Below are 22,897 nucleotides of genomic sequence, written 5' to 3' on the forward strand. Positions count from 1 at the left end.
GGGGAGGGGGGTCATGAGTTCAAGCCCCATGTTGGTTACAGAGATTACTTGAATTAAAAAACTTTTAAAAACTTTAAAAAAAATTTTTTGTCTGGGGACACTTGGGTGGCTCAGTGGGTTAAGCCTCTGCCTTTGGCTCAGGTCATGGTCTCAGGGTCCTGGGATCCAGCCCCACATCGGGCTCTCTGCTCAGTAGGGAGCCTGCTTCCCCCCTCTCTCTGCCTGCCTCTCTGCCTACTTGTGATCTCTCTCTCTCTCTCTGTCAAACAAATAAATCTTAAGAAAAAAAAAGTCTGAAGTAAGTATCCAAAAGGATGACTACATGAACAAAATTCTGGGAAACAGCAATTTCCTAATTCTGCTTCATTTTATTGCAGATCTTTCAAACAACTCAAATTCCATGGGTGTAAACTAGTAAGGGGGGTGGACGGAGGAGCAAAGAGCAAGGACTGAGCATCCCTCTGTGACAGGTAATATACACAAAAGAGGGTCTCTCTCTATATTTTCAAATGTAATCTTTAGAAAGAGCCTTGAAATGAGTATCTTCTATGTTTTCTGGAGAAAACCCCTGCTCAGAGGAACTCAGTATCTTGCAGCAGAGCAGGACTAGAACCAGGGTCCATCTGAGAGTAAACCCATGTCCTTTTTAGTCCCATTTAACCATTTAGCTGTTTGTAATATGGCAGTATTCACCCTGTTGGTTCCAAACAAAGCAGTCTTGAGATTGCCTCTGATTTCTTCCTTACTATGATTGCACTGTATTCACTTCATAGCCAAGGGCACTGAGCAAAGAACATTTCTAATTACATGTCTTGTTTACAAGTAATTTATTAATTAGCCCAGTGCTAATATAATACATACATACTCCAAGATTAATCCTACAAATGTTCATGGACATCCCTAGTTTTCAGTATATTTTGATTATCATCGTCACTCATTTAGGCCGCCAGTTTTGCGTCCGTCAAGGTAACATTACACTTGTTGGTAGACCTCCCTTCTCTTACCATCATGCTGTGACATCTCTAAGCTTTTTACCGCCAAGTGTTCTGAGCTGACTGCAAACGGAGGCAACTCCTTCCGGAACGAGAGCACCATCGTAAGCATTATAACGGTATCAAGCTTCTTGGGACCGACAAGATTCTGAGCCTCTCCTGATTCTATGCCACCTGAGGCAAGGCTCTTCCTATTTCCTCCTGCGTTAATACCGGGGAGAAACAATGATTTTGCCGGAGGCACGAGACTGTCGTTAAGAGAATCCAGAGAGGGAGCATGAAAAACAGTTGGCCTTGCGGACCCGAAATCCCGAAGAGCTGCGGTTATTTCTAGGCTCCCAGGGCCTCCCGGACCCAGCCGCACAAAGAGCGCGGGGCGGGGGCGCGGGTCGGTCCCGCTGCCGCCGCCGCCGCCTCCTGGTGCATCTCGGGAAGGGCTCCCGCCCGGGCCGCGCCACCGCGCCCGCCCGAGCGCCTTCGTATCCCCGGCCCTACCCCAGCGGCTCGAACCGGGCCAGAGCAAAGCTCCGAAGCCACCAGCCCGCGGCCTGCCCGAGCTGCCGCGAGTTCCAGGGAGCCTGCGCTCGGCTCCTCCGCCGCGGGGGTCTTTGTTCCCGTAGGCGTCCCCGCCCCACCTCTCCCGCCACCAAATCCGTTGGCAGACTATCAAGGGCTTGTCCTACTTGGAGATGGCCAGTCCGGGGCGCGCAGGAGAGGGGCGGTGATAGAGGTAGCGAGGGTACCCTGTGTCTGGCTAGGGGGGGAAAGAGAAGGAAACGCGTCGGGCCCGCCTCCTGCTATTATAGCTCGGAGGCGGGCGGCTCCCTCCAGCGCGGGCAACTCGCGCGGGCTCCGCAGGGCGCGCTGGCGGGGGCGGGGCGGGGCGCGGCGGGTCGGCCCGCGGGCTGCACGGGGTGGGGGCAGTTCTCCCGGCCCAACCTGGGAGAGCCACCGCTCTCAGGGGATGGTGGGATGCCGCCTCCGGCCCCGCTCTGGAGAGACGTTTTACTCGTGGGGGGCCCCGGAACTTCAGGTCCGGAAGACAGGAAGGGAGGGTGCGGCCTGGCGCGAGCCTTTTCTGAGCGCGGGGACTTCGGAGTGGGAAGCCGCCGGGCCGGGGAAAGGCAGCGGGGTGCGGAGGGACCCATCCATGGGAGGTAACCGGTCGACGGAGCGGGGAGCGGAAAGAGGGTTGATACGAACCTCCGTCGGCGGGCTGGAGCAAAGTGCAAGACAGGCATTCCAGAGAATGGCTGCCCTCGGGTGCCGCGGCGGGCCCCGGTGGTCCCAGACCCGAAGGGTGGCGCGCGGAGATACACGTGGCCCGCCGCGCGCCGGGCTGTGTTTACATTCTGCAGCAGCTCCACGTTGTGCCGCCGTCCTCGCCTCCCATTGGCCAGCTCGCCGGCCGAAGCGGCGCTCCTCCCGCAGGGGCGGGCCCTCCCGGTCCCGGCGTCTTTTCCGAAAGAACCGGGTTCCTTGAGGCCTTAGCGGGACCGCCACGGTGCGCCGCAGGATGGCCACTACCTCAGTACTCTATGCTCGCCCGTGCCGCCTCCACCTGGCCGTAGCCGGGACTGAGCCGCGGCCTGACGTGGACGGGACCTGGGAGTTGACGGCGGGAGGGAAATTGAAAGTACTGGCGGGAGATGCGGAAGCAGAGCGGCCGGGAACCAATCCTCGGAGGAGGAGCCTCTGAGAGACTCCCTCCCGCCTCCGGGCCGCGCAGGCAGGTGAAGTGGAGAGCAGGTGAACGCGGACTAAGGGCCTGGGCAAGCTGGCCCCGGCCCCTCGGGGTGGGCGGGCGCGGACTGAGATCAGGGCGCGGCGCGCGGGCCTGCGGGGCGGGCGCGCGGGAGAGGGGAGCGCGCAGTCCGGAGGTGTCAGTCTGAGGCGCATGCGTGCGGGGCGGGCCCGGCCCGGCCTATATATTGGGTTGGCGCCGGCGCCAGCTGAGAGCGGAGCGGTAGCGGGTCCAGCGGTGAGAAGGTGCCGGGTGTAGGGCGGAGTGCGGGAGGAAAGAAAGCCCCCGGGGCCGATTCTTCCCGCGGGCGGGAGCCTAGAGGAGGAAAAATGGGAATGCTGAGAAATAGGGCTGGGGCGGATGGCTTCCCGCGTTGCGTCCCTGTCAGGATCTCTGGCAGGGAGCCGGGGAAGCGGCGGGGGTGGAAGGCTGCCCCGAAGGGGGAGGCCACGGAAAATGCCCTCATTCTAGGGGCTTCTCTCGCCCACGCTCGTTAGGGGAGCTCTCCCGCGGGAGGGAGGATAGGGGTCTGGGTTCCCTTCACGGAGCGAAGAGCTCCCTGACCAACCCAGTTTTCCCCTTTAACTCTCTTTCCTTTCACTCCCACCCCCATCTGGAGTCGGGGTCCCGGTGCCCCTTCAAGCAACAGGCAGGGCCCGGTGGGGCTGGGAAGGAGGGAACGGAGACTGAAGGACGTGACACAAGTCTCCGTTCCCTCCGCCCCCTGCTTCCCCGCCACCGCCGCTCTCCAAATTGGCGCGGAACCGGCTTCTCCACAGCGTTTCGCCTCCACAACCCCCTCTCTCTCTCCGGGACTCGTCCTGGATGGAAGGGGGGATGTGGGGGCGCTGCCCAAGACCCCCTCGGGGTTCCGGGAGAGAGGATGGAGGGCGCAGAAAAGACCCATTTTGGGGAGACCTGCCTCCTTGCTGGGGTGCTTTGTAAATTCTTGAAGACACTCGCGTCCCGGCCGTCTATTCAATTGAGGAGACGCAGGCGTGTGTCCAAAATTAATAGATAACCATTGTAGTGCGTGAGACAGCATGGTCAAATGGCTCAGGCCATCTCCTAAGGGACTTAGCCGAAACCCCTGAATGAGCGTCTGATTGGCACTTGGGGGAATATGGGTGACAATATATTTGACTCTCGTTTTTCCTGTCCCCTCCAGAGATTTCACACACTTGAAAGAAGAGAATGTCAAGACGCAGGTAACATTGTCTTGTAGACATGTTTAAGAATATTCGCTGCTGCGCTTTAAACGCATGATTTATTAAACTTTCTTTTAAAAATGTCACCGTAGTAGCCGTTTACAAGCTAAGCAACAGCCCCAGCCCAGCCAGACGGACTCCCCCCAGGAAGCCCAGATAGTTCAGGCCAAGAGGAGAAAAACAGCTCAGGTGAGTTAAGAGAGAGGAGAGAGAAGAAATTCTTTGCTGGGACTTCAGTTTAATAATGATCTTTTTTATTTTCCAGGATGTCAAAAAAAGAAAAGAGGAGGTCACCAAGAAACACCAGTATGAGATTAGGGTAATGCAGAACTGGGCTGGGGGGGTTTGGGGGAAACAAATGCAGGACAAAGAATTGTGTTATTGCTATGCAATAGAAAGATACCTGACACTTTTACTTCGAATGCCCCTAGAGGTCAGCAGAAGGTCTGTATCTTTGGGTGGTTTATATGTGCCTGAATCCTACTACAGCTGCAGAGCAAGTTTGCCTTGAAGCAGCTGGTTCCTCTTTGTAAATCCCTCCCTCTTGGAATCGCCTGGTGCACCAGGGCCCGCCTAATCTGTCCAATGTACTGCTCTTTGTTCCCTCTCTGACTGTAGTGGAGGGTCCTAATAGCTGTTCCTTGGGCCATAAATAGGATGGAAGTCACTGACAGACTGGCACATAGCCCTTTGCCACCTATTCTCCCTATGTGTGGTACAGAGAACACTAGAGACAGTGGTTCTCTTTGAAACCAGCATTGGTTGGGGAGAGAGTCCTTTAAAAGCTATTTAAGTAATCGACATCAGTTGATTCCACTTTTAAGGTTTTGCTTTATAGTATTCTGAAATATGGAAGCAGACTTAACTGGGGTGGGGGGAGGAGCTTTTTATAAAACAAGGTGCCCTTACCACTATTGTAAAGAGGGAGAATTTTAGTTTTATGATCTTGAAAGTGATTATTAGTGTTTGACTACAGATGCATTTTGTTATTACTCCCTTCCCCAATATCTAATGTCTTGTATATTTCCAGATTTGTATTTTGTTCTCTAAAATATCCCCACCCGTTACTCTTTACGTATGAAGATCCGTATGAACTGTGTCTTAATTCTAAAATATGAATGTCAACTAGATTGTCAACAATGGTTAACTAACAGTGGTGTTGGGGGAAACTATAGCCTCTTTAGAGATACTAGCTTCCATCCAAGACAAAAGCTGATTTTCGCATAAATTTTTGTTTTATATGACAGAACTGCTGGCCACCTGTATTATCTGGGGGGATCAGTCCTTGTATTATCATTGAAACACCCCACAAAGAAATAGGAACAAGTGACTTCTCCCGATTTACAAATTACAGATTTAAAAATCTTTTTATTAATCCTTCACCTTTGCCTGATTTAAGGTAAGAACATTTTTTGTAATTTCGTATCAAAGATTAAAATTGTACTTAGTATATTACACTATCTTGAATCCTATTTTGCCTTCATTAGAAGACCAAAAAACATCCAAAAATTGCTTTACTAGTATTTATGCATGTACTGAAATGGTGATATTTGCAAAGGATATGGGTATTTAAAATACTAATTTTATGAAGTGCTTTTCATTTACTTGAATACTCTAAGCCTCATTAGAGGCTTTTTAAATGAGGTTTAAGTCTTCCTTTTAATAAGGAAGCACTTTAACAGGTATGACATTTTCATTTGATAGATCAACCCTATTTCTTGCCAAGTTTAGAAATACCTATATTCAATTCTTTTTTCTAGTTAATATGACTAAGAGGTATAGCTTATACAAAGCATGTAGTGTAGTATATTTGGCTCTAATATACAAATGAATGAGCAGACATTTAAACTCACCACCCCTCCCCTTTACTACACTCTGTCCCAGCCACCACCACTTTAGGTGAGTCTACTATTGATTTATTTGGAGATGACTGTAACTTGTCTCTACTGGGATTATATGCTTAAATATTTAAATTTGCAGTGTTGCTCTTGAGAAAATGTTATCTTAAATGGAAGCCTTTTAATTTATAAATGGGGGAAGCACTCTTGAAAGCCATAGTCTAAGTTCTTGCTGTACAATTTCAGGCTTCTGCTTTTTTATGCTAAAGAAATGGTTTCTAAAAGTTAAAGTAGCAATTTTTTCCTAATTTACTTTAAGAGCTCCTCCTTCCAAGTTCTAACTCAAAGTTGTATTTCAATACCTGAAGTTGATTCTTTGTACAACAGGTAGCTTGAATATTATGTAGGTCACATACTCTTTTCTCCCCTTCTATAGTTGGGGATGTTCAAAGGATGTTTGGCTAAACATGCTAAAAAAGGAGACCAGGTATGTTCATGACAAACATTTTGAAGTTCTGCATTCTGACTTGGAACCACAGATGAGGTCAATACTTCTAGACTGGCTTTTAGAGGTATGTTCCATCAATACAAATTTTCTTTATCTCTGTATAATGGAAAAGTATTTAGATGTATATGTGCTTTCCCTGTGCCCTTGCTATATTTTCAGCAGCCATCTTTTGGGGGATACATACTGCAGTTAACAGTACCAAAATGGAAAATGTCTGCTTTGTGAGAATAAAGTAACACAGCCACTGCATCCCATACAACCTAAACTTAATTCAGAACTCCTGGTGTCTGTGGGAATTGCTGTGTACCAGGCACTAGATGCTGAGGATAATCAAGATAAACAGAATATATACATAGTTGAAAAGGTTTTGAATTCTGGTATGCAAAGTGAAGAACCAGGACTAGGCTTCGGCCCTCAGAAGTCCTTTTTCTACCTCACCAAAATCAAATTATGATTTGGAATCCTGATTTCTGGGTCCTAAATGATAAGGAGGCTTTGAATATCCAGAGGCACTAAGCCCTCTGGGCTTCATGTAGTTTCCCTTTATTACACACCTTTATTCCTTTTTGAAATACACTGTACCATTAATCTAAAGGAGTAACAGTGATCTCCAAATCTCTAAAGATCTATGACAGAATGTTCTGTTTAGGCCCATTCCTTTTCTCTGGATAATAATTCCAAGAGTTTCTAAAATTGAGAAAATTACTTGTGTAAATGACAAACTGATTTTTCTCCAGCCCTTGGATATTTACTCTCTAGTTTCCCTGTGTTTGATAGAGATGATACACTCTAAGGGAGAAACACTATAGGCTTTTCGGTGGAATAATACATGGCAGAGTAGATCTCAGAAGCTATCAGAAAAGTTTTTAAGACTATAAAACACTGTCCTTTTGAGTTAGGTTATCATTTCTTATTCTGACTAGCAGGGAAGATATTTCAGTCATGTGGGAACAAGAAGGGGGATGAATTTTTACTTTTGGAGTGCCTAGTGATCATGGAAGCAACCTAAGCACAAAATGTAGATTTTTTTTTCCTTTTTATGGTTACACTGACTTTATCTGGTAGTTGCCCATCAAATTTATTGCTATCTTTCCTTAAACAGGATTATATGCAAAACTATAGAATATAATCAATCCAGCAGTGTTAAACTCTAGTTTTTCTTAGTATATCCTTTTAGTCTATGAATGCAAAGATGGTTCAATATTATCTTAATAGTTTAAAAGAGAAACATCATAAAGTGTCGATAGACTTGAAAGACATTTTTTGAAATTCAGTTTCTGTTCCTCCTTTCAAAATATGTAGTAAACTAAGAGTTCCTTAACACATTGTTTATTAGAAACTCATGTACTTCCGTCCCTGTTTCCTCATCTTCAAAATGGCGATAAAGCTGCTACTTCCTGGAGCTCAGAATTTGAAGCTTTCCCTATACTAAGTATGGAAATGACAGATACTGTTTATTAACAATAGTGAAACATTAGGGAAATTCCCATTACAGTAAGAAACAAGGGATGAGATCCAGACTGTCTATCACCAATGTTGTTCTTTCAGTTGTCTTCTATAAAAATTCTTAGCCAACACAGTAAAACATGAAAAAAATGAAGTTAAAAACATTGAAAGGAATGTTATTTTGTAGTTAAATGTCTGCCTAGAACAGTGAAAGAATCATTTCGAGCTGGTAAAATTATAAACTAAGCTCGAAAACATGAACACTTACCAGCAATAAACAATTAGGAAACTAATGGAAAAAAGTTCCCACTCAGTCAGCAAAAGTATAAATATATCTGAGAATAAGTTAAGTCCATATGAAAAAAATACATATATAAAACTAGTAACAGTAGGGACACCTGGGTGCCACGGTCAGTTAAGCATCTGCCTTCGGCTCAGGTCATGTTCCCAGGGTCCTGGGATCGAGTCCCGCATCAGGCCCTTTGCTCAGTGGGGAACCTACTTCTCCCTCTGCCTGCCACTCCCCCTGCTTGTGCTCTGACATATACATAAATAAAACCTTTAAATAACTTTAAAAAAAAATCTAGTAAGTAAATGAGGATAGTAATAGATTCTTTTATCCTATATCCTAGTATATGTTAGTATCTGCCCCCTCCTTACCCCTGCCCAGTCTTAGCTCTGGTATCCTAAAAAGCAGAGTTGGTCTCTAAAGTATTCTAAAGACTGGTATTTTAGGTGAGAATTTTCTAATTGGAGAAATGCATACAATATTTAAATGTTTGGATTCTTCTCTAGGTATGTGAAGTATACACACTTCATAGAGAAACATTTTACCTTGCGCAAGACTTTTTTGATAGATTTATGTTGACACAAAAGGATATAAATAAAAATATGCTTCAACTCATTGGAATTACCTCATTATTCATTGCTTCCAAACTTGAGGTGAGTTCTCAAGCTTTATCCATGATAATATATCTCACTTTTTAAAATCAACACATTAATAATCCCAGCAAATACAGCTTTTGACATTAACTCTATAAGAAAGATGAGTGGGTTTTTTCCCTCAGAACATTTTCTGAATATTATTGATTTGGATAGATAAATATAGTTCCCTTTGTTAGTATCTGAGCCTATTATAAGTATCTGGTTTAGATTCTGGAAGCATCTAGGTGAAATATCCTGTGGTTCGTTCTGCTGGACAAAATATACCTGCAGTGTGGTCTGTATACATATACAGCACTTGCATTCAATAGAATGGCCTTTGAAAACTAAATGACCAATCAAATGAAATAAATACTATGCTGGGTTAAAATAATGGTCTATATATACTGAATGGTCTATATTCTGTTTTTGGGTGGTGCTGCCAGGATGGAAGGCAACCCTTTTTGCCTGAGGTTTTCTTTCACACAATCTTGTTTTTCTTAAACAATACATTTTGGATATCATACTTTCTTCTGAAAGTTTTGAAACTTGTCATCATTTTGAGGGTAGGAGAGGGACTGTGAATCAGGCCTTAATCTAGGTGTATTTTTCTTCCAAATTTGTCTTTTGAGCACCAAGAGCTATCTCCCAATTCTGCCATATTTGGTAAATAATTTTGTGTTTGGTCTATCCTTACTGTGTGTTTTGGGTATCTTTCTAGACTAAACTCGTGATTTTTAACCTGTTCTCATATGTAGCAGGCCTCTCTTCTTCTCTGATCATTCTGTTTTTCTCTGGGCTGTTAAGACAGACCTGTCAGCCAAACTGCACAACGTATTTCTTGATGTACCACACCTTTATAAAGGAACTGTTTTCAGTAGTTTCTAGACATTGTTGAAGTGTCTTGTTTTGGTCTGGCCAATATACTAAGCAATCTTAAAAAAAGTCTGGCTTTTTATTTTTTAACTGAAATATTTTAAGATATTCTAGTTGCTTATTAATTGAAATTCAAGATCAAGTCTATGAAAATAAGTGTCAATGTAGTTGGCTAATTTAGACTCCTACATCTGTGAAAAATCTTGTTACTAAGACACAATCACTTTATGAAGCTGTCCTTAAAAATGAAGCCTGTATGTGGTTTCCGTATAACCTTTTGTTTTAATCTCAATCTTAACTGTGCTTTTTTTAAAATCCACTTTAAAGGAAATATATGCTCCTAAACTACAAGAGTTTGCTTATGTTACTGATGGTGCCTGCAGTGAAGAGGATATCTTAAGAATGGAACTTATTATATTAAAGGTAATAAATTTATTGTCTATTTGCTATTTACTGAGTTAGTAGTTACTACTGAATCTGAAAGACCACAATGTAAATAGTGAAAACAGGTTTCATTCAGCATTAGGATCCAGTTCAAAGAGGTTAATGCATCAAAATACGGACAATGGTATATAGACGGAGTGGAATTTACATAACCTGTAGACTCTTCTTTTTCTGTGTCTTTGTTTCTATTGAGAATATATTATTTTCCTAATTTTAAAGTTAAGGAAAACACTTTGAAAAGTATAATTAGCATAGCCTAATTCATTTGTGTATACAAATGAATTCCAACAATGACTCTCAAATCTTAGTTCTGATACTGCCCCCCCTTTCTTCCAGTAGATACAGAATGAAAATTATTTGTCTTTTTTCTTTCTATATGCAAAAAAGGACTATTAACAAGCATGGAGAAGAGAAGCATAAAGGTGTTTAATCAGGCCCTGAATTAAAGTAAAGGCTGAATGTTAGCAACTAGAAAGTATGTTATTAAATTTGAACACCCTGAGTTTATATATAGGACACACCAGAAAACAAGGACTTTTTATAGATTATCTAAACTATATATATTATAGATTATAAATTTATATTTTGTAAGTTATGTTTACAATCTATATTCATATTCGTAGCTCTGTTAAATATCAGCTTACCAGAAAGATGCCATTCTAACAATAACCTTATTCAGATTCAGGCTTGAAGCACACCATAAGGAGTATGTAAGAGATGGAATTTTCTGTAACACTGTTCTCACCTAATTATTTTAGACTGCTTGTAAATGGTAAAGTCGTAGGTCTTCATGGAGGAGAGGATATCATAAATCGGGACTTGTCTTTTTTGTTCTAAACTTTTAAGTTTGACGAGAAGCCATCAAAGATCATGAAAAGAAAAGATCTAAATGGAATTCGCTCTGGTCACTGAATAGTTTTACAAAGGCAGTTTCAATAAATAATAATAGATGTGGAAGACCAGGGGCTGCAAGAAATGAGAAGAGGAGGAATGAATACCAGATGTAGTGAGCTTTCTAAAGATAGACAACTAGAGAATTATAAAGGGGCCTGTATTAGTAGACTGTAAAATATAAGCATCTTTATATCCTGAGGTATCTATAAATATTTTTAATAAAAATAAGGGTCAATAAAATTCCTAGGAAGAAATAAACCTAAACCAGAAAGTTTTTAAATGACTAGTAAAGTAGCTATGTATTACAGTGTATACATATCTACATTTATTAACAGGTATTTTAATTCCATTAACAGGCTTTAAAATGGGAACTCTGTCCTGTAACAGTCATCTCCTGGCTAAATCTCTTCCTCCAAGTTGATGCTCTTAAGGATGCTCCTAAAGTTCTTCTACCTCAGTATTCTCAGGAAAAGTTCATTCAAATAGCTCAGGTATTTTCAATGAATATATGCTAATGTTTATTATAGCTGTTCAATGCATTTAAAGTCTTAAGTAAGTTATACAATAAAAGGCATAATGAATTAAATCCACTCCTTAATTGACAAGAACAAAACTGATGCATAAAATTCTGTTCCTGATATTTATATTGCTTACTAATTCTAGAAAACAAACTTTTTAAACTTTGAGTTTAAATGTATTATGAATACTTTTCATTCTTTGAGTTCAAAGTAGAATTAAATACCTCTTTTTGATATATAAAATGGAAAAAGGCATTTAGCCAGTTGTCTTTAGTATGATGTGAAATTATTCTGTATGATTATCTTATTCTTATTTGAATACAAAGAGTACCTACTTTGTACTTTAGAATTAAGATTATTTTTTTTTAATTAGGTTCAAATTATGCTTTCCTAGGCCAGCGTAACAAATGTTCTTTCCTGCCTGCCTCTCCTAAGTATCTTAAAGGCCACTGTAACTGTTCTATGTTCTAATTCTGTGTAGTATATGAAAAGCTTACATATGGAATTGAAGGAACTGTGGTATACTGGGAAGGGTTTTAAATAACCTAGGGTAAAACTTAGTATTATTTTAAATCTAGTCAACACAATTATGAACACTAACACTGAATTACCAGTAAAATATTAGAATCGGTTCATTTTATAATATTTTGTAACAAACGAGAACAAACATTTGATAAACTGGTAATTACTGTATCTGCATTATTTCTAAGTCTTCTGCTCAGAAGTTTATTCCACTGCATAGGTATTCACCTTAGGCCTCTGAAATCTCGCCGTTTTACACCATTCTTCTCCATTATACTGCCTTTTATTTTATTTTTAAAGATTTTATTTATTTATTTGACAGATTACAAGCAGGCAGAGAGGCAGGCAGAGAGAGAGGAGGAAGCAGGCTCCCCGCTGAGCAGAGAGCCCGATGTGGGGCTCGATCCCAGGACTCTGAGATCATGACCTGAGCCGAAGGCAGCGGCTTAACCCACTGAGCCACCAGGCGCCCCTATACTGCCTTTTAAATAATCTCACTGTTTAGACTACAGTGAAGCAGATACAGAGGGAACACGTTTCTAAAGGATCATTCTTAAAATGTAGCTTTCCTGATTTAAAGTCCTCCAGTAATTTCAGTAATAAGAACCAGAATTCTTAAGGACCTTTTATGATCTAACCTAGGCTAATCTATGATCTAATCTATCCCTCTCCAGCTACTGCCCCCCCTTTAAATAAGGAATGAAGGAAAAGAATTCCTTTGTTCTGAACTAGGAGTTCCAAGGGCAAGGAATACTTTCTCATTTCTCATTTGCAAATGCTGTTCCCTATATGTAAAATACTCTACACCTTCCAGTCTTCCTAGCTATCTTGTTTTTTAAGATTTAAGCAGCACAGGGACACCTGGGTGGCTCAGTCGTTAAGCGTCTGCCTTCGGCTCAGGTCATGATCCCAGGGTCCTGGGATCAAGCCCCACATCAGGCTCCCTGCTCTTCGGGAGGCCTGCTTCTCCCTCTCCCACTCTCTGTGCTTGTGTTCCCTCTCTCGTGTTCTCTCTCGGAAATAAATAAAATCTTTAAAAAAAAAAAAAAAAGGATTTAAGCAGCACAAGTCTTCCCCACCCTGGATTAGGTGCCCCCCCCCCCCCTACTATTACACAGCACGCCGCATCCTAACAATCCTTGTCTGTTCACTTCCTAACTCAAGCCACCACTCTTAAGGAAATTATCTTTGGATCCCTTAGTTTTGGCAATTCTTGGCACAGGGATCCACATCATAAGTACTCTAACATTGTACCCAACTATCTTTAGTAGCAGCATGTATCACTCATCCTTTTTCCTCGGTTAGCTTTTAGATCTCTGTATTCTTGCCATCGATTCATTAGAGTTCCAGTACAGAATATTGGCTGCCGCTGCCTTATGCCACTTTACCTCTATTGAAGTGGTGAAGAAAGCCTCAGGTAAGGCACTATATTTTGTTATCTTCTTACATGTTCACAACTAAATTTTAAAGGGGCTTTTATCAACTTTAGCTTCCTATTAAAATGGAAGAAAATTAGTTTAGCCATTATGTTCCCTTTTGTTAGAAGTACTTTCTAATTGTCAATATATATCCATAAACAAAAAGATCAATGTAAACTACATCCATTTCAAGTTAGTCAACATGGATAAAGCTCTAAGAGTTCTTTGGGTTTTGACAATTTGTTTCATATGTAGAAGGTACTGATTAAGAAGCTCTAAGTCTTGGTGGGTCAGTTGGTTAAATGTCCAACTCTTGGTTTTGGCTCAGGTTTTGGGGATCGAATCCTGTTTTTGGTTCTGCACTCTGGGGAGTCTGCTCCTCTGCCCCTCCCTATACCCTTCTCCCTGCTCGAGTGCTCTCAAATGAATACATCCTTTAAAACAAAAGGCTCTAAGTCGAATGATCACATTATTAAAAGGCCAAAATCAGGGCGTCTGGATAGCTCGTGCATTAAGTGTCTGACTCTTGATTTCAGCTCAGGTTATGATCTTGGGTCATGGGATCGAGCCCCATGGTGGGCTCCACACTCATGGTGGAGTCTGTCCCTCCCCCTCTGCTCCTCCCCCTGCTATCATGTGTTCTCTAATAAATAAATTTAAAAAATTAAAGGCCAGAATCAAGTTCCAACAAGTTAAAGCAGTTTAGCACTCTCAAACTATGTTTAGAGACAGTTTCTGATGGAACCTTCACATTTCCCTAAACTTTCCTCTGTCTAGGTTTGGAATGGGACAACATATCTGAATGTGTAGACTGGATGGTGCCTTTTGTCAGTGTAGTAAAAAGTACTAGTCCCGTGAAGCTGAAGATTTTCAAGAAGATTTCTATGGAAGATAGACACAATATCCAGACACATACAAATTATCTGGCTATGCTGGTATGTTTCTTATGGGGCTTCTGGGTTTTATCTAGTAAGTCACTGAAACTGGTAGTAAGGATACTAGAAATACTTTAGGGCAATGGTTTAGGCTACTAGGGGCTAGAAAGTTCTTATGGGCACACTAATGTCACAGCAAGATTTGTGGAGTGTCTCAACATCAATGCCAGTATTCCAGATAAGAGTTTTTAAAAATACAGCTGTAGGCAGTTCAAACCGTTGTATCTCTAAAATGTGATTAGTCATGCTTGCAAAGACAGAAACCTACATGAGGCCTAAGTAGTCTTAAGTTAATACCCAAAAAATCTGGGTTTTGTTTTACTGTCAGTGCTTACCTGTTAATCTCTGCATGATTTCTCCACATGTACAGGATGAAGTAAATTACGTAAACACCTTCAGAAAGGGTGGACAGTTGTCACCAGTGTGCAGTGGAGGCATTATGACACCACCGAAGAGCACTGAAAAACCACCAGGAAAACACTAAAGAAGTGAACTGGCAAACAAGTTGGAATTGAGTATTGGGTAGAATTTCATAGAACTGAACTACTAAAGTTTTCAGGAAAGTAGTGCTATGACTGTCCTAGCCAATTCAGAAGTTTCACTGCCATTCTTTGATTTTAAGAAAAAACACTTAAAATTGGCATTAAGGAAGAAATTCCTAGGTTAGCTGTTTAAACAGCTGGACTTGTTTACAAAGATGACTTCATTCCCAGCGTGACTGGATAGAAGCCAGCCACAATTTATGCCATAAGAATCTTTTTGATCCAGTGTTACTATGTTTATCTTGATAAATTAAGAATTTTATCATTGGAGTTTTAGACTAGACAAGTGCTACCTTAAAGGGGACACGAGTAATACAATACTTTGAATCTAGTTTCTAGATTCGCAAAATTCATATTCTTGACTGGTGCAATTTGGTTTTTGAAAATAAAATTTAAACTTGTTTACAAAGGTTTAGTTTTATAATAAGGTGACTAATTTATCTATAGCTGCTGTAGCAAGCTATTATAAAACTTGAATTTTTACAAATGGTGAACTTTAATCTGTTTTTTTAACTGATACATTTGCCTTGCCATAACATTTTTTAACCAATAAGGCTTAGATGAACATGGTGTTTAAACTGTGCTCTAAAAAGGGGGAATACCAAAGAAATTTTAAACAAGATAAATGTTGTAGCTCCTACTTTGGGCTTTGACACAGAGGTTGCTTTATAATAACTTTTTGTACATCACAATTTAAGTGAAGAAGTACCCTTTCAACCTATTTATATGAGAAAGTCACTTTACTAACTCCAAGATATCCCTAAGGACTTTTTCTTAATTTAGTGTGACTAAGACTATTTATGTTTGCAAAATTATTAAGGTCCTTTTTAAATTCCTACATAATGAGTTAAGGACAGTGTCAAAGTGATAAAGCTTAACACTTGACCTAAACTTATTTTCATAAGGCAGAAAAGTAGTAAATGTATACTGGCCGCTAGATTATTTATTGAAAACCAACCAACCTGACATAGGAACTTGCTGTATACAGACTAGCTACTTCTACATACTTTAGTTTTTAAAAAAAATGAAATTTCAGCCTCAAGAGGGAGTCTAAATAGAAAACAAATTATACTAAGTTGCTAGTTTATTCTGTTACTGGACATGTGAATCTCTTCCTTTGAAGAAATTATAAATTTAAGCTATGGTTATGGTATGAAGTCTTCTGTATAGTTTTTTAATTTTTTCAGTATTGTCTGAAAAGAAAACACCACTAAATGTGTACATATGTATTATATAATCTAATACTGTTTATTTTTAGCCCATTGTTTAAAAAATAAAAGTTAAAAAATTTTAACTAACTGCTTAAAAGTAAAGTTTTGCCATTGCTTGGAGAAACTTTTTTTTCCTTCTCTGCGCTGCCAGCTGTAACACTTCTTCTGGGTTGCTTGCATTCAATTCTGTCTGGCCGATGGCTTTGATCTTCCAAAACAAGAAAGTGACATTATTACAGGTGTGGTCAAAAATACTAGTATACATAATATAAAACTACCTACATATTAACACTCAGCTTAATGATTAGTTAACCTCTAACTGTAAATGATGAGAGGTATGGAAGAAATTAATAAAAACAGACTAGAGCCACACTTAAAAAGGAGATGCTAAGCCACTGTTTATAGAATTACAGTAGGTCCCCCTTATCTGAAGGTCTAGGGTCTGGAAGCAGATGATCCTCCTCCTGACATATCTTAGAAAGTCAACAACAGTAGCGGGGCCTGAGTGGTTCAATCAGTTACGCATCTATCTTAGGCTCTGGTCATGATCCCAGCATCTTGGGAATCCCTGCTCAGCAGGGAGTCTGCTGCTCCCTCTGCCTGGTTTAGTGGTTTAGCGCTGATCAAAGCCTCCACCTGCTCTTGTGCTCTTGCTTGCTCTCTCTCCCCTCTCAAATAAAATCTTAAAAAAAAAAAAAAAAAGTTAACAGTAACCTAATACTGTACCACAATGCTTACATCATTCACCTCATATCCTCACAAGAAGGGTGATGATACTCTGAGACTATATTCACATAGCTTATTACAGTATATTGTTATAACTGCTCTTATGTATGTACATGTAGCATTTAGTACTAGCCATGCTTTCAGGCATCCACCAGAGAGGTCTTGGAACTTACCCCTGTGGAAAAGGGGGGAGACGACTCTATCTACAGTAACATTAATTCATATAAGTTTGACTAAAAATACCAATAAATAAACCCTACATGTAATTTGACACATTTGTTACAGTTAAATTAGGGCTCCAACAAAAGTTTGAAAAATCAAAATTCATGTTTCAGGTAAGGCTTCACTTTTTTAATGTGCAAAAATAGCTAGCTGTTCAGCACGTAACAGCATATAGCACTGCACTTCTTCCATGATTAGAAAGAAATACCTCAGCCTACTAAAAATCGACAGTATTCTGCCAAGGAGCATTTTGTGAGAACATTTTAGTATCTTTGAATTACCTTTAAAGTAATCTACAAATTAAAAAAAGAAACCTAATTAGAACATCTTTAAACAACAAAGACTGTTCTGATATGTAGCTTGAAGGGGGATAGCAAGACTACCCAGAAATGATCAGAAAGTAGGAAGACTTGCTGGACAATACCATTTCCATATGAAGGAATACATGTGGAAAAACATGGTCCCAGGGTATAACTAGAGAGTAATTTCCAACAAACAAAGTGTCACAAAGATAACTGGCTATAAAAGTCCAAAGTAGAAGACAGAAATTGGAACAGCCCAGAGATGTGAGAGAAACAATGTACTCTGGGTAGCAGTGGATGGAGCTACTGAGGGAGGACGCAGAGCAAGCGAAATAATGGAGGGACCAACTTTTTGGGGAAATCAAAGTTAAGGGGCAGACAGAGGGAGATACCCACACAGAAGAAAAGTCCTAACAGTCAGTGAAAAGAACAGTAAAAATGATGTTAGGGACAACACAGGAATAAAGAATTTTAAGAAGTGAGAGATAAAAGGATAAGGACTGAAGAACAGCCACTGGCTGATGAACCTTGAGATAACAGGAGTGGTGAGTTACACTGGATCAAAGAGCTTCAAAAAACTAGGCAGAGAAGAGGAAGAGGGAGGTAGAGGCACAGTCAAGGATCAAATAGTTTATAAGCTATGGGGGAGACTGACCATACAGGAGAGGAGACAACTAGTTAAAGGTCACTGAAGTGACAGAATCAAAGCCTAAAAACATGCCTTCATCAAGGAGTAACAGAACCTCTTACTAAGAGGGCACCTAGTGGTGAGCACAGTTACAGATTTTAAAGGTGGGAAGGAGGGATATGAAGCTGTACTCATATGGCCACAATTCCCAAAACTACAATTCCTATATGGATAGGAGCTGGTCAGTCTTTTCTCTGGTCTAAACACAGGCAAGGAAGTACAGAATAGGGAGAGAAAGGACAGGAGGCTAAACAGAAGGCAAGTCTATATTAGTCCGTGAAAAAGTAGACCCCTGACCGCTGGCCATAACACAAGAGATGAGGGGCCAATGAAGGTTGGAGACCAGGGTTTGGTAGTCGCACCAGCTTCTATGGTTGCAGGAGTTTTTCCAGTTGGACTCTGGCTCAGAAAAAAAAGCTTAAATTTTTGAAAAAGGGATTTTTCCAGGTGAAGTGAAGGACCAAAAAAAAGCAAAGATGCTATAAATATTGATCAAAGGGTAGTTCTGACAGTCAGCCACAGACAAGCAGGGGTTTCCAAATGTGGTTTGTTATCAGAACGACCTGCCAAATGTAAAATGTGGATTCCAGAACCTCGTCTCAGACCAACTGAATCAGTATCTCTGACAGCACACAGGTTGGTATTAGCTATACTTTAGTGAGTATGGAAGGATGGGAAGCTGGGAAGGCACTGAGAGATTGAGGAAAAACTGGTCTTGAACCTGAACATCTCACTGATAATGAGGAACATGGGAGCCAGGAAGTAAGAGAGGGATAGATTACTGGCAGAAAGATCTTACGTAGAACAACTGACAATAAGGCCTGCCTATGGGTGTGGGTGGCTGATTCAGAGTAAAGGTAACAATGGAACCTGTAAAGCTAGGGGTACTGGGTTAACAGATCACATAATTTGATGCATGTAGAGGAACAGCCAGGAGGCTGGTTAGATGAGCTCATGTGGAGACCGACGTAAGCTTTAAAGAGAAAGCGTGTAAGATGATTACAAGTAAAGGCAGTTTGGAAGTAACAATTTCAGTACTGCCTTCCAGCCCTGGATAAGCTGGAAATGGAGGGACAGTGGCCTCCAGTCAAGTGCAGCTAGTTTCACATTTTTTTCGTTTCATTTTTTAAAAAAGATACTATCATATTTTTCCTCTAAATAATGGTCCTACAATTTAGTCCAAGCAGAGAGCTTTAAAATACACACAATAATATGTAATTTTGTTAATGTGGGTGAAAGAGGAAAAGAGAAAATATCTATGGTGATAATGATGCAAAAATGCTAGGCAAGTAAAAATGGCCATAAATTTATAATGCTTTGGCTTATAAGTCAAATCTTTAAATAATCTATTTAGTAACTACTGAGTATCTATTATGAGCCAGGATACATTCTAGGTATCAGCTGTAACAAAACCAAGTCCCTACCTTGTGGGGAAGTAACCAATAAGTAAATATACAGTATGTGAGATGTAATAAGTATAATGAAGGAAAATTTCAAAAGAGAAATGAGGAGTGTTAAAGGGTAAAGGGTGGGGAAAGACTGCCTATTTTATAAGATGCCCAAGAAATGATCACTAAGGAAGACAGTTGAGGAGACCTGAGGGAAGTTAAGAAATGTTTCTAGAAAATAAAATTTCAAAGGCCCTTCAGTGATGAATGTTTTCAGCACGTTCAAAGAACAGCTAATGGTGTAGCAGAAGTTAGCAACGGAGAAAGTTGAATGGATAGTGGTCAAGTCATCTGCAGCCTTGTGGGCCATTATAAGGACTCTGGCATTGCAGGAGATGGGAAACCATTTAAAGGTTTGGAGCAGAGAGGGATATGATCTAACATTTTAATATAAAATAAACTAGAGGTAAAAGCTCTAAGATAAAAATAGGACCTATTAAAAGTAAACACAGATAACTAAATTCTGGCAATAACAAGGCACACAAAATCTTTTTTTGTTGGTCCAAATGTTAACAATGGTTTAATACCATGGAAATCAAGTGTATCACTGAAGAAAGGCATATAAAGTAACTTACTGCAATTTGTCTTTTATCTGTTTCTCCTCTTTTATGATGAAGATCTAAACAAATCAGTTAAGAATAATAAATCTGATACTATTAAATACCATGACAGAATCTCAATTGTTCCTCAACTTTGATCTAGGAAATACACAGTATTTTTTCAATTTACAGAAATGAACTGTTCTAATAACACATATGCTGATGAAAGGATACAAGTCAAATATTCCAAAATGGTAACATCCCATATGTAGTCATAGTAGGAATCCATAGCATCATGACTGAAAAACAGAATTTAGTTACTTCCTCTTTTCTTAAGCCAAAAAATTTCAACTTCATTTTAAAAATGATTCGTACCTGTTTTGTTCCTGCAATGACTTAAAGGCTGTCTTGTAGTCAATTTCTCTGAGGAACTGACATAAAATTGCCACCTACATAAACAAAGATTTGAAAATGGTTTCACGTAACCAGTATCAACAATGACTCCCTGGGAGGGGTAAATTTTTTAATTTAATTTCTTTTTTTTTTTAATAATCTTCTCACCCCATGGGTAGTTTGAACTCACGAACCCAAGATCAAAAGTGGCATGCTCCTCCAACTGAGACAGCCAGGTGCCCCCAGGTTAACTTTTAATGATTCTTACATCAAGAATATATTCAAGAGGGCCTGCAGATCGTACTGAGGAGATCAGCTTTATTTATGGACTCCTAGATCTAATTTTAACTACGAAAAATCTTTACACAAGAATCTGTCTGCCCGGGGCGCCTAGGTGGCTCGGAGGGTTAAATGTCGGTCTTCTGCTCAGGTCATGATCTCAGGTCCTGGGATGGAGCAACCTCATCGAGATCCCTGCTCAGTCTGCTTCTTCCTCTCCCTCTGCCCCTCCCTCTGCTTGTATGTGCATGGGCGCACTCTCGCATGCACACTCTTTCGTGCTCTCAAATAAATAAAATCTTTAAAAAAATCTGCCCAATAATTTTTTTTAAAAGATTTTATTTATTTATTTGACAGACAAAGATCACAAGTAGACAGAGAGGCAGGCAGAGAGAGAGAGGGAAGCAGGCTCCCTGCTGAGCAGAGAGCCCGATGCGGGACTCGATCCCAGGACCCTGAGATCATGACCTGAGCCGAAGGCAACGGCTTAACCCACTGAGCCACCCAGGCGCCCTGCCCAATAATTTTTAATCAATGAACTAAATCATAGATTTTTAGTTTTATTTGAGAAACTGGCAAAAAGCCAGTTCAGAAAACTGAAAGGAATGGAAAGCTGCCAAACAAAAGTATTACATAATGACTTTCAAGGACATACAGAACATGCAATTAGACCTGTCACAGCTAGTCCACTCCTCCACACCCTCAGTCTCTGGCAACCACTTATCTATATTTGGACTATAGATTCACCTACTCTGGACATTTCTTATGAATAAAATCATTAATACAAAGCCATGTTTATGTGGCTTTTTTTCACTCAACATAATACCTCTAAGACTCATCCCTGTTGTAGCACGTATCAGCCTTTCACCCGCTCTTATGGCTAAATAATATTCTACTACAGGATCTACCAAATTTCATTTAACCATTCACCAACTGATGTACCTCTGGGTTGTTTCTACTTTTTGGCTGTTATGAATAATGTTACTGTGCACTTTCATGCACGAATTTTTCTATGGACTGATTTTCAATTTCCCTGGTTACAAATCTAGGAATTGAACTGCTGGCTTACATGGTAATTTTATGCCTAAAGTTTTTGAGGAACTGCCAAGTTGTTTTCCAAAGGAGCTGCCCCGTTCTATATTCCTACCAGCAATGTATGAGGGTTACAATTTCTCCACACCTTCACCAACACTAGTTACGTCTTTCAATTACAGCCATCCTAGTGAATATGAAGGGCTATCTCACTGCCATATTGATTTATAGTTCCCTCACTGACTAATATATATACCCACTCTTACATATTAAAAAAAAAACTTGAAAACGCAAAGACCAATGTTTTCTAATCCATACTTTCATTTTAGTTAAAATTTACTAAAAAATTTGAAAGAATATGCCAAATTCTTAAACACCATAAACTTTATGATACAGAAAATAAAGGCTACTTCCCAGTTCAATGTTTTATATTTAAAGTAAACTCAATACATGAAAATAAACCAACAACATGGTATCATGAACTAACCTGTGTGTGGCAATTCAGCAAAGAACAGCATTTTATCATTCGTTTTATTACCTACAAAAATAGATTATTTTCAAAAACGAGTCAACATCAATGGTAACTAATTGACCCAATGTAGAATGTCAACAGTGGTGAAAATTTTGTGTATGTGGAAATGGTGGGTATATGAAAACCCTATTTTTTGCTCAGTTTTGCTATGAATCTAAAACTGCTCTAAAAAAATAGAATTTTTAATTAAAAGTAGCTAGTTACTACAAAATTTAAGATCTCATTTCAAAAACCATTTGTTACTAAAGTACTGAAAAATACCATTCAGTAAGTTTTGATAATGGCGGCCTAAACCAGAGGAAAGAGCAATACATATGGAAAGAAAATGAAATAAATTTGAGATTTAAGAGACAGAATCAGTATGTCTTGAAGGCTGATTGGATTTCAGGCAGAGTGTCAGTAAAGAAGAGGACATCAGGATTTGGGCTTGGTCAACTCAAATGGTCCAACAAAGGTGTTTGGTAGTTTGGTGTTTTGTTGTTCTTTTTGTGGAAAAAGGTCATGAGGAGGGAGACTGTAAGGTCAGATACTGAAATCAGTTTCGGACAGGTTGAGTTTTAAGTGTTTTGGGAAAGCACAGCAGCAGTGATCTGTGGGCCCTGGAAATATACAGTGGAACTGCAGCTAGAGCGTTCAATTTGGAGTTAACCCCACATACACGGAAAGAAATAAACTCACCCAAAAAGGGGCCCGGAAAAAACAGTGTAAAGGTAGGAAAG

At 40.5% G+C, this 22,897-nt stretch overlaps 2 protein-coding genes across 6 annotated transcripts in view; one reads left to right on the forward strand and one right to left on the reverse strand.

Moving 5' to 3' along the window:
* Positions 1–1,604: 1,604 nt before the first annotated feature.
* On the forward strand, positions 1,605–15,764 carry CCNE2 (cyclin E2). 5 transcript variants are annotated; one of them, XM_047724242.1, is made up of 12 exons: positions 1,605–1,722; positions 3,905–3,944; positions 4,037–4,133; positions 4,210–4,263; positions 5,192–5,343; positions 6,219–6,354; positions 8,532–8,678; positions 9,861–9,956; positions 11,228–11,362; positions 13,217–13,328; positions 14,107–14,264; positions 14,635–15,764. In XM_047724242.1, the coding sequence occupies exons 2-12, from the start codon at positions 3,931–3,933 to the stop codon at positions 14,746–14,748; spliced, it is 1,215 nt and encodes a 404-aa protein (XP_047580198.1). In that variant the 5' UTR covers positions 1,605–1,722; positions 3,905–3,930; the 3' UTR covers positions 14,749–15,764. The 5 variants fall into 5 exon arrangements, with proteins under 5 accessions (XP_047580198.1, XP_047580199.1, XP_047580195.1 ...); XM_047724243.1 differs by lacking the exon at positions 1,605–1,722 and adding an exon at positions 1,942–2,025; XM_047724239.1 differs by lacking the exon at positions 1,605–1,722 and adding an exon at positions 2,455–2,725.
* Positions 15,765–16,033: 269 nt separating this feature from the next.
* Positions 16,034–22,897, reverse strand: part of INTS8 (integrator complex subunit 8) — a 51,515-nt gene continuing 44,651 nt past the window's right edge. The window contains exons 23-27 of the mRNA XM_047724238.1: positions 22,134–22,184; positions 20,318–20,391; positions 20,177–20,241; positions 19,979–20,022; positions 16,034–16,225 (exon numbers count right to left, since the gene is read on the reverse strand). Of these exons, the coding sequence (XP_047580194.1) occupies positions 16,109–16,225; positions 19,979–20,022; positions 20,177–20,241; positions 20,318–20,391; positions 22,134–22,184 (351 nt within the window). The 3' untranslated portion in view covers positions 16,034–16,108. The remainder of the gene's footprint in view (positions 16,226–19,978; positions 20,023–20,176; positions 20,242–20,317; positions 20,392–22,133; positions 22,185–22,897) is intronic.

Source organism: Lutra lutra, chromosome 4 (genome assembly GCF_902655055.1).
Source record: "Lutra lutra chromosome 4, mLutLut1.2, whole genome shotgun sequence".
NCBI classification, from domain to species: Eukaryota; Metazoa; Chordata; class Mammalia; order Carnivora; family Mustelidae; genus Lutra; species Lutra lutra.

Coding starts and splice junctions, on each gene's coding strand:
- CCNE2 (XM_047724242.1), top strand. Junction 4,134..4,209: donor AGAGGAGAAAAACAGCTCAG/GTGAGTTAAGAG, acceptor TTTATTTTCCAG/GATGTCAAAAAAAGAAAAGA. Junction 5,344..6,218: donor TCACCTTTGCCTGATTTAAG/GTAAGAACATTT, acceptor CCCCTTCTATAG/TTGGGGATGTTCAAAGGATG.